Source organism: Grampus griseus, assembly GCF_964374135.1.
Source record: "Grampus griseus genome assembly, chromosome: 3".
Taxonomy (NCBI): domain Eukaryota; kingdom Metazoa; phylum Chordata; class Mammalia; order Artiodactyla; family Delphinidae; genus Grampus; species Grampus griseus.
The window spans coordinates 160852670-160863161 of record NC_139019.1 but is presented as its reverse complement, the minus strand read 5'-3'; the positions used below and the strand labels follow the sequence as shown (position 1 = coordinate 160863161).

The 10492-nt window shown below is 60.1% G+C and overlaps 1 protein-coding gene across 3 annotated transcripts; it reads right to left on the bottom strand.

The window, feature by feature from the left end:
• Nucleotides 1–3001: 3001 nt before the first annotated feature.
• On the bottom strand, nt 3002–10303 carry ARRDC2 (arrestin domain containing 2). Of its 3 annotated transcripts, XM_082650680.1 has the most exons (9): nt 9813–10303; nt 6712–7002; nt 6554–6620; nt 6179–6326; nt 5546–5648; nt 5201–5457; nt 4891–5053; nt 4465–4622; nt 3002–4182 (listed from the first exon to the last, which is right to left on the bottom strand). In XM_082650680.1, the coding sequence occupies exons 1-9, from the start codon at nt 10069–10071 to the stop codon at nt 4129–4131; spliced, it is 1500 nt and encodes a 499-aa protein (XP_082506806.1). In that variant the 5' UTR covers nt 10072–10303; the 3' UTR covers nt 3002–4128. The 3 variants fall into 3 exon arrangements, with proteins under 3 accessions (XP_082506806.1, XP_082506805.1, XP_082506804.1); XM_082650679.1 differs by lacking the exon at nt 6712–7002 and having other exon boundaries at nt 9813–10296; XM_082650678.1 differs by lacking the exon at nt 6712–7002 and having other exon boundaries at nt 4891–5457; nt 9813–10302.
• Nucleotides 10304–10492: the final 189 nt, after the last annotated feature.

The following is a 10492-nucleotide window of genomic DNA, read 5'->3' as shown; positions in this document are numbered from 1 at the left end:
CAGCGTTCCCTGCTCAGGACAGAATGTGCTGGGAGGAGAGGCTGGTGGTGGCTGAGCCTGGTGGCTGGAGCAGGGCGGCTGGAGGATTCCTGAACAGCAGCCCGGCTGGGCTTGTTGCCAGTGAGGGTAGAAAACAAGCAGCAGGCGCCCTGCCTGCCTGTCACCCCATGCCCCAGGCTTGGCCCGGCCAGGGCAGGAGACAGAGACGGTGAAAGAGTCAGAGACTGAGAGAGATGGAGAGATGGTGACCAAGAGAGATGGTGAGCGAGACACACAGAGATGCAGAGATGGTATGTCAGAGACAGGAGGAGATAGAGGATACGAGAGAGACAATGACAGAGAAACAGCCAAAGAGACAGTGAGAGAGCAACGTGAGGTGGAGATGGGGGAGGCAAAGATGGTGAGACAGAAAGACAGTAGTGAGAGAAAGAGAACTGGCATTGACTCTGAACGGGTGACAGGTCTGATTCTAGGGGGTCCTGGGAAAAAGCGTGAGGCAGTGACACTCCCACCCCCATCAGAGTCTTTGTTCACACCAGAGTAGATGGGAAGTCCCTTCCAGTCACTCATACGTGCTGTGTGCTGGGTCCAGGGACACAGCCCTGACCCAGCCCCACCCTCAAGGTCTCAGACAAACAAGTGAATATCTAAATACGAATTTCAGAGACTGATGAAGGCTATGAAAACAATAGGACAGGGGGATAGGGGAGGGAGTGATGAGGGGTGGTGACTTTAGGTTGGGGTATCCCTGTCAAGATAAGGCTGGTGGGTAAAGAGGAGCCAGCTATAGGGAAGAGCCTTTCAGCAGAGGGAACCGCATGTGCGAAGGCCCTGAGGTGGGAACCAGCTTGGGGTGTTTGAGTAGCAGCCAGGGATGGAGGGGGAGCTGGAGGGAGAGGTGGGTGGGTGGTCTTAGGGGACCAAGGAGGGGAGGGATTTTATCTTAGAAGAACATTTGGCCACCCTTCTCTACACTCTGTGGGCCCCTCTCTATGTTCAGGGAGTTCCCCAAATTCTGGGCTGCCTGGGCCAGCTCCATCCTGGTGGTCATTTATCTGAACCAGAAAAATCTGCCTCCTTTAGGGATCAGGTTCCAGACAGTTGCAGACACAGGAGTCCTGGGGTCATGAGGTGGCTTGTCCTCCCAAGCCCCCTGGGGGAACCTTTCATAGAACTGTACCCACACCCGCTAATGCAGTAAACACCTAAGACTCTTCTCAGTTTGGGAACATGGATCTGGAAACTGGGATCTGTGTCTCCCACAATCCAGCTGAGGGGAAACTCAGCCCCTCCTGAGGCTGCCGTCTTGGATCTGGGTGACTGTGTTAAGGGAACATCTCCTCTCTGCTGCCAGGCCCCAAGGAACCCCACGTCTGACAAGCTCCAAGCTTGATGGCAGACCAGCGGCCCAGGGTGGATGGAACTAGGAGGGCTGGGTGAACCCCACGACTAGGAATCACTGGGAATCAGCACCCAAATTTAGACTGGTGGAGAGGAGGTGCTCCAGAGTCTCAGATGGAGAAACTGAGGCTCAGAAACAAGTGACCGGCCCCTCATCACACAGAGAGCAAAGCCCGACCCCAGAGCTCCCAGTGTCCACCCCTTGTCTCTGCCCGGCAGCCCCGCCCATGGCCACTCTGGGCTGCTAGTTAATTTTCACTACCTTGGGCAGGCTGGTGGGCAAAGCCAGGGCTATCAGAGGGTGGTCTAATTGGGCCCTGCCCATATGGGGTGTGGCCTAGGGTCTGGGGTGGAGCCCAGGCTGTCAGGGAGTGTCACGTGGGTGTCACATGGCCTGTAGGGTATGGATTCCAGAGTTCCAGGGGCAGTTTTTTGTTGTTGTTGTTTTCTTGCGGTACGCGGGCCTCTCACTGTTGTGGCCTCTCCCGTTGCGGAGCACAGGCTCCGGATGCGCAGGCTCAGCGGCCATGGCTCACGGGCCCAGCCGCCCCGCGGCACGCGGGATCCTCCCGGACCGGGACACGAACCCTGCGTCCCCTGCATCGGCAGGCGGACTCTCAACCACTGCGCCACCAGGGAAGCCCCAGGGGCAGTTTTGAGTGGCAGCTCCATCAGTCCTTACTGTGAGACCCTGGGCGAGTTACCTCATTCCATTAGACTCACTTTCCCCACCTGCAACTCCAGAAAAATGACAACCTCCACACCGCTAGGGCTGCCTTAAAGTGCTGTGAGTATTCAAACCAACCCTCGTACGAGCACGACCGCAGCAGCGTGAGCCACAACCACTAGGAGGTGGGAACGACCCAAATGTCCATCAACAGGGTGTGAGTGGATAAATAAAATGTAGTTTGTCTACACAATGGAATATCATTTGGCCATAAAAAGGACTGAAGCACTGCGTCACGCTGCAACAAAAGGGGCTGAACCTCCAAATATGCTAAGCGAAAGAAGCCAGACGCAAAAGGCCGCGTATCCTACGATGCCATCTACACGAAATGTCCAGAACAGGCAAATCCAGAGACAGAAAGCCGATTAGTGGCTGCCTGGCGCTAAGGGAGGGGGAATAGGGGCTGCTCATGGGGACAGGATCTCCTTAGCAGCTGATGAAAATGTTCTAGAACTAGCTAGAGGTGATGGTGGCCCGACACTGGAAAGGAATGCTAAGGAACTGTACACTTTCCAATGGTGTATGAATTGAACCACAGTAAAAGCAAAACCAGCCCAGACCGCATAGATAGGCAGGCTCCTCCTGCCTTTGGCACCCCTCTGCCCCCTCATCTCCATTCTGTGGGGACAGATGAGGCCTCTGCCTGCCCTCCACCGTCCACGGTCCCAGCCTCTGCTACTGCACGAGGTGAAAGCATCCGGCGCCAGCCCGAGCTGTCTCCCTATGTGTCCCTGGGTCTCACCTTCACCTTCTGGACAATGGGCCCCTCAACCCTCCTCAGCCTGGAATTCCATCTGAGATCCAGACTCAAGATGGTGGGCGAGGCCACCCCAGGTTCCTTGGCACCTGAGGGCAACAAACCACTAAGCACAGTCTCTTCCTCCGTGCTTTTATTTTTAAAAAATAGTTGTACAAAAGAGAACAATTTAAGGCTTAACAGAAATGCAGAGTCCCAGGCGAGGGTCCTGCCTCAGCCTGGGCTGGGACTCTGCACTTGGGGGCTTGTCCAGCTGCCCCATTATGTTTTGTCCCTCCAGGACACAGGGGGTGCCCAGAAGAAGCACACTGGCCCTGCTGTGTCACCCCAGGCTGACCTCTGTCCCCGCAGCCTGGTTTAATGCTCTGCTGTCCCCGTCTTGAAATTCTGAATTCTTGAACAAGGGGCCCCACATCTTCATTTTGCAAGTGATGGAGCTGGTCTTGTCTGTCCCACTCCGAACCTGGGTTTCTCAGGCCATACAATACCCAGACAGCTCTCACGTCCTGGAGTGTGTGGAGGGGCCCCCAGGAAGCCTAGCCTGGGCCAAGAATCTCTGGCTTTCAAAGGTTTCGAAGGCTGGAGTCGCTGCCCTTGTTGCCCTGTTGCCCCACACAGCTCTGATAACCTGCTTCCCTGAATGCCTCATTCCTGGGCCCTCTCGCCTGCCGGACCTTGCAGTGTGGCCTCGACAGAGGCACTTGCTCTCTGAGCCCCAGTTCTAAGATGAAGGGGGCAGTCTCCACACATCACTCGGCTCTGACCTTCTTCGACTTTTCCTTCCCCTTGCTTGCCTGCCCTCTGAGCTCTTATTCATGCACCAAAGCCTCAGCTAAAATGCTCTTTCCTCCAGGAAGCCTTCCTGCTCCCCCTTTGGACTCTCCCAGCTCTTGGTCCCTTCCTCTGGTCCTGTGGGCCTGGAAGTATTTATGTCTGGCTCTGTCTCTCCCAGACTGGAGGCTTCTGGGGGACCACAGGCTGGCAAAGACAGGTTGAACAGTCTCTCCGATCTTATGGTGGGCATTTGATACCTTATGAGAACCAGTCCAGAGATGTCAGACTCCAGACTGGCTCTTCCTCTGCTCTGTGTGATGCTGGAATGGCCCTGCCCCATTCTGAGACTCGGTTTCCCCAACTTCAGTGCAGTCAGGCTGGTCTGTTCTTGACCCAGCCACTCCTCACTCATGTCCACGCTGATGGAAGCATGTGTACAACCTCATCCCTTGAAGTTTCCACTTGCCACTCAGCAGGTCATGCAGCGGGGCCTCACGGCCTCTGAGGGTGGGTTTGGATCCTCCTGTGGCGGGGGGTGGGAGGAGGAAATGATCCCATCAAGTCTCAGGAGGCCCTGGAGGCTCAGAAACACCCCTCCCCACCCTCCTCATCTCCACTCCCACACTTGGCCCGGGGGTGACACCCAGGAACAGACTAAGGTGCAAGGCGGGTTCAGGCCCTTGCACCTGTATGGGGATGTATAGGAGTTCCATCATTACTTGAAACTCATCTGTGGCTCTCTACCCTCATCTTGGCTCCCAGGGCCTGGAGAGCCACAGGGGCTTCTTGAACCCCCCAAGCTCACCTCGGAGTACAGGGGTGGCGGGCGGTAGCGGAACTCCTGGATGTAGGCAAAGAAGGGGCCTTCAGCACCCATGTCAGGGTCCTGCAGTAGTCGGAAGGGGCTCTGCTCCACGGCCGCCACCTCCTCATCGGCCACCACATCCGAGTACTCGGGAGGTGCTGGAATCGACAGACAGGGTGGGTGAGGCTGGTAGAGGAGGCGGGCAGCCCCAGAATTGGGGACAATGGCTGGGAGCTGGCTTGTGCCGGTTCCGGGGCTGCTGAGCTGTGTGCCCTTGGATTGGGATTCTGGGGGAATTCATACTCCCAACATGACTGTTACTGAGCACTTTTACAGATGGGGGCATCGAGGCTGGGGGAGGGAGAGTCAGCCGGGCACCTGCCTCTCTGCCCACCCATGCCCCTCACAGCAGGATGGAGAGCTCACCTTCAGGTCGCTCTGGCAGGACGCCCAGTCCCCAGTCCAGCAGGAAGCTGGCATGGCTGCCCACGCTGGACGAGCGGCTGCCGAAAGGATGCAGAGGAATGGTGCCGATGACCAGCGGCAGCTCCAGGAGCAGCTTGGATGAGCCCGGGATGTCCACGCAGACCTGGAGGAAGGAGCCATGATAGAGGGTGCCCAGGCAGCCTCGGCCACACCCTCCTTCTATAGCAGGAGGTCTTGGTGGGGGGCGGGGGGAACCCCAGCCTGGAGGACAGAGCAGACGCAGCCACCCCAGCCCCCGAGGATACTCTACCTTGAGGGTGTAGTCCACATGTAGCACGCGGCAGTGCAGAATAGAAGGACCCACAGGAGGGATCCGCAGCGCCCGGCCCTGCCACAGTGCCCGCCGCCCAGGGCCCACAGGCTCCCCTGAGAGACTGGCCACCACTGCTCGTTTCTGTTTGCGGGCACCTCGCGCCATGAAGGTCTGTGTCTGGACCACGGCCGCCCGTGGCAGCACTGGGCGCGTGGAGCCGTTGTCGATCTCGGCAAAGACGGGGATCACCTCACCTGTAGGGTGGGACAGCAGGGCCTCAGTTTCCCCACCTGCAACCCTGACACGGACCTTCTTCCCAATCCAGCCCCTCCCACCTGCTACCTGGTGTGTAGCCCTTGCGGTCGATCTTGGCTGAGAGAGAGACAAGGCCACGGTTACTGTACCAGGATCGGGCGATCTTCTCCCGAGCTCCCGCTTGAGGGGCCTTGTGGGGTGGAGGGAAAGGACATGAAATGCATCCCATTGTGCCAACCACAGACCCCCTGAAGCCTCTAAACCACCCTCAGCTGAAGGAGGATTTGGGGCAGGGCCTAGTATCCTGGTTTCCTTTTAACAATCTAGAAACTATTTGTAAAATGGATCCAGGAATATGACTCATCTCGTTAAACTGAAAACGAAGTGAACAAGCCAAGCACTTAGTGCGTAATGAGCGCTTAGTAAGCCATTATTATTGCAAGCTCTGACTGAGTCCCGTTTCATGGAGGAGGCACAGGAGGCTCAGAGAAGGTGAGACACTCAGCCAGAAACACACAGCCAACTGGTGCTCCTGGGACTTGCACCTGGCTCCACTGGACTCCACAGGCATTCCCATGCCTACCTCCCCCACTGCCTCCCTCCCTGCCAGGGCTCAGCTGTGACCCCCACTTTGAGAAGGGAGTGAGGAGCCAGTCACCAAATAGCCAGGACCCTGCCTGTGATGCTCCCATCCTACCTTCCCCAAGGGCAGCAACTCACCAGCAGAGCTGGTGTGTTGATGTCCACAGGCTCGATAACAGTAAACACCTTCCTTGCCCGGCGGGCAGGGACCCAGGGCCGGTGCAGGGTGGCTTTGATGCAGTATCGGACACTGCCGTGTTTGCCTTCAAATGAAGTCACTAGCGTCCTGGGGGTGGAGGGAAGGGGCTTCAGTGGGTGAGATCCACAGACTCCCGGGTGGGAGATTCCCAAAGACTTACGGGGATGAGAGACACGAGGCACTCCTGGGCATCCCCCCCCGGGAGACAATCTTGCGGCTCGGGGGTCCCCAGATACCGAGCAGTGGAGTCCCAAACCTGGAAAGGGCTACAGACTTAGGGACTCCCCTGCAATCCTCCACCCCATTTGACTTACGGTGGCAGCTGGAAGCTGAATGGGAACTCATGGCGTCCAGGAGGCAGCGTTGTGATCCCTCCGGTGTCTGCAGGTAGGAGCAAGAAGGGGAGGCTCAGTGGCTGTGAGGGGCTCCCGGAGCGCGCAGCACGCGCCGTGCAGGGGTCCCCAGGTGATACCTGGCGCGAGTAGTGTGGCATGGTGGCTCACAACCTCCACGCGCTCGCTGTAGCTCTGCGTGTACGCGGTGCTCGAGCCCGCGCTGCGCGACTCGGTCCAGTGTACGTGGGCGCGACCCCGCGCGCGCAGCTTCAGGGCACCCACGCGCGCCGGGCCCGCCAGCTCCAGCAGCACCCGGCCGGCCACCGCCTGGCCGCCGCTGAACACGGGCTCGGCGCCTGCGTTCGCACCATCCAGTTGCACCACGAAGGCCTTCACCTTGTCGAACAGCATCGCGGCTGGGATACGAACTCGCGGCGCGCGGTCCCTGGCTTCGAACCCGCGACGCGGAGGCGCGAGATGCGGACGCTGCAGCCTGAGAACGCAAACCCACCAAGCGCGCGCAGGCGCACTCGCTGATCGAGCCAGAAACTCCTCACTGCCTGCGCCGGCGCCGCATTTATACGGCAGGGAGGGGCGGAGCGAGACGCAGGTCCCGCCCCCGGAGAGGAATACACCAATGGCGCGGCGAAAGGCGTGGCCCCGCCCACGCGTGGAGCAAAATAACAAACGCCCCGGCTCGCGACCCGCTGCCCTCTACCCTAGTGGACCCTGGTGTGAGGCTGAAGCACTGCGGGACAGAGCAAGTATCTCAGACTCCGGGGGTCAAGAGGAAGAACAGAGGCCTGGAGGACTCGGGCCTGAGGTCACCCAGCAAGATCATACTGCCGTCGGTTTAATCATCAACCGGCCGCCAATTGCAGACGTGACTCGATGCACGTCCAGCCCGATCTGGAGGGGTGTGTTAACAGCCAGGCCCCAATCGAGGCCCTGAAAGCCTAGGACTAACTACCTCGGGCCTCAGTCTCCCCCGCTCTGTGCAATGGGGGAGGGAGGAAGAAGTGGATGGGGCCTCCCTCCACTCGGGCGCCTACTGCCCCCTCCTCTGATTTGAAACCCGCTCAGCTGGCTGACCCGGGCTAGTGACAACCACTTGGAACCTGAGTTTCCACGTTTGTAGAGCCAGAAGAAAATCATTCCCGACCTCAGAGGGTTGTGCATGAATCACGGTGTAGCCCCTACTCGACCCCTCCCAGAGCCTCTCTCCCGAGTCATCAGCCCGCTCCTGACACACTGCCACTCGGCTGCGCCTCAGCGCTTTGGCCGCGACGTTCCTTTCCAAACTTTCAGCACCTGCCCTCCCTCCTCCGCCTCCGCAAACTCCTACTTGTCCTCTAGGCCTAGCTCTTCCCCTCACAGACAGAGCCGAGTACCGGGGAAGCTCACGGAATCCCCTGATTCAAGGCTGCGGTGTGCCTTTGGGGCGGTAACCCGTCTCTGGACCTCAGTCTCCTCGGAGAAGAACCACATACACGGTTTCCTAGTTGGGAGCTCACTGATCGCGATTTGCGGAGCGCCTGCGCCCTCTGGTGACAGAGGGATGCACTGCTGCTTGAACCCACCCCCTAGTTTGGCCATCCCCTTTGAGTCTGGCTCAGGCCCCACCGGGACCCCCTGAGGCCAAGGCACACCCAGCGGGCCGGCGGCCATAAACGGACACAACCAATCAGTGATAAGGGTAAGGGCAGGCCGGAAGAGAGGGGTAGAGGCTGTCCACTCAGTGATCACCCTGGGGGGGGGTACCCGGAGGAGGGGGCTCTGGGGCCGAAATAAGGGGCCGGGACCTTCTCCCAGGGCCAAATAGAGCCTAGAAAGAGGACAAGAGGCTATAAGCCCAGGAGGAGGTGGGGAATGGAGTGACCCTGGGGGGATGGGAAGGCTCTTTCTTTTGGGTTTTTTGTTTTGTTTTTTCTTTTGGCCAAACCAAACTCAGCTCGAGGGATCCTAGTTCCCCAACCAGGATGGAACCCGCGCCCCCTGCAGTAGAAGCCCAGAGTCTTAACCACTGGACGGCCAGGGTAGTCCCAGGAAGGCTCATTCTGAGCCAGTGCCCTCAGTCCGCTTCACAGATGGGTCCCCAGAGGCCCAGAGAGGGGCAGGGCCTCACTAGAGGTCACACAGCAACTCCACAAGCTTCACCCCTCCAGTATCTTAAGGAAGCTACCAGTGAGTGGGACCAGGAGGACTGTAGGGTGAGACCAGCCCCAATTTCCCTCGAGTCACAGGGAAAGGGAAATGACTACAGGGCCCCTTCCTGCCTCACCCCTTGCCGGCTATGCCTCGGTTTCCACAGCTGCTCAGGCAAGAGTCCCCACACCTGGGGGCCGTTGGGACAAGTTTGCAAGCCTGTAGGCAAAGCATCTAGTGTGTGCACTGATGGAAAAAAAGGGGGCTGCGGGTGGGGAGCCAGGTTCGAGCTGCTTCCTGCTTCCGCCCATCTTGCAGATGGGTATGGTGAGGTCTGCCTTCCCCAAGAGGAGGTGGCCAGGGCAGCCCAGAGAGGCCAACACCCTCCTCAGCCACATAGCACGGTGCTGGGGCACAGACTTACTCTTTCTGTTGGCCCTGTTCTGCTCCCGACTGGCTGTATGGCCTGAGGGTGGGGGACTGAGGTTCAGAGCAAGGTAGGGACATGCCCAACACCTAAGACTCCCAGCCTGATGTGACCCCACCCCAAGTCTTCTCCCTGCCTGGGATGCAGTCCCACCCGCTCACCTGCAAACACCACCAGAACCCCCAACCCAGCGAACAACCCTTCCTGTAAAAACTGGTAAGGGGCACTGGCAGGGCGTGAGACAGGGGCCTTCTCTGGGAATCAGAGACACCAGGCCTGGGGCTAACGTGGCATCCTAGGGTCCAGAGAGGAGGAACTCCCAGTTCCACCAAGGGATTCCCCCAGCCTCCATATGGGGGGGGTCTCCCCCACAGCATAGCCTCTAGGTCGAGGGCGTCCCGGCTCTGGAGGCGGGGGGGGGGGGGGGGGCGTGCCCAGACCCTAGGAGGAGTTCCTGGAAAAGAGGGTTTTGGAGGGGGGTAAGTAGGTGGGTGTCCCACCCTGTAGGAGGGTCCACAACCTGAGGAGGAGGTCTCCACATCTTGAGAAGGGTCACCCGACCACACAGCCTCTAAGTTGAAAGGCTGGCTTTGGAGAGGGGCGCCCAGACCTGGGTAGAGGGTCCCGGGGGATCCTGGCTCGGGGTGGGGGGGATGAGCGGCTCACCTAGGAGCAGCAGCTGCCGCCGCCGCAGGTATGTCTCGGCGGCCGCGTAGTCGCTGGACACCGCATTTACACCCACGCTTCGGCCCTCGAGCCAGTGGGTGACCGCCCCGCCGTGCGCCGCCACCTCGAGAGCTGTCACCCGCAGCGGTGACGCTGCCTCTAGCAGCACCCGGCCGCACAGGCGCTCCCCGCCGCGGTACGCGCCGCATGGGTCCCGCGCCAGCTCCAGCGCGAAGCTGCGCACGCCCCCCGGGCGCATGGCTCGGGCCGGGGCGCACGGCTGGGCTGCCGCACCCGGCGCGGGCCCGCCGGGCACCCGGCGACCAGGCGCACAGCTGGGGCGCGTCTGCAGACCTCCCTGGTCTCAGCGTTGGTCTTCGCCGCACCGGGCGCCCCCCGATCGTTCTCTTGCTTCTGCGAACTTTGTGCGGGCGCCGCCGTACCCGGCCGGCGCGTAGTTGGCGGACTTCCTGGTCCTCCGCGTCGGCCCCCGTGACGCGCTCGGGCCTCCGGGGACGTGCCGCCCGCGTGTCCGTGCGGCTGACTTTGCTACCCCCAGGGCGGGGCGGGCCCTGTTTTTTTGAGTCAGAGGCGGGCGGGGGCGGCTGTGGCTGGCGCGGAGCGGAGGCAGCCACCGGGCTCTGTGTTGTGGACTCATTCGTCCCCTACACGGCACCTTT

What these genes read in the sequence shown, in the direction of transcription:
- ARRDC2 (XM_082650680.1), bottom strand. Translation starts at nt 10,071, where the DNA reads ATGCGCCCGGGGGGCGTGCGCAGCTTCGCGCTGGAGCTGGCGCGGGAC. An exon ending in ATGTGGACTACACCCTCAAG is followed by an intron (nt 5,054 to 5,200) that starts GTAGAGTATCCT and finishes TCCTTCCTCCAG; the next exon opens with GTCTGCGTGGACATCCCGGG. An exon ending in CGCCACCCCTGTACTCCGAG is followed by an intron (nt 4,183 to 4,464) that starts GTGAGCTTGGGG and finishes CCCCCGCCACAG; the next exon opens with GAGGATCCAAACCCACCCTC.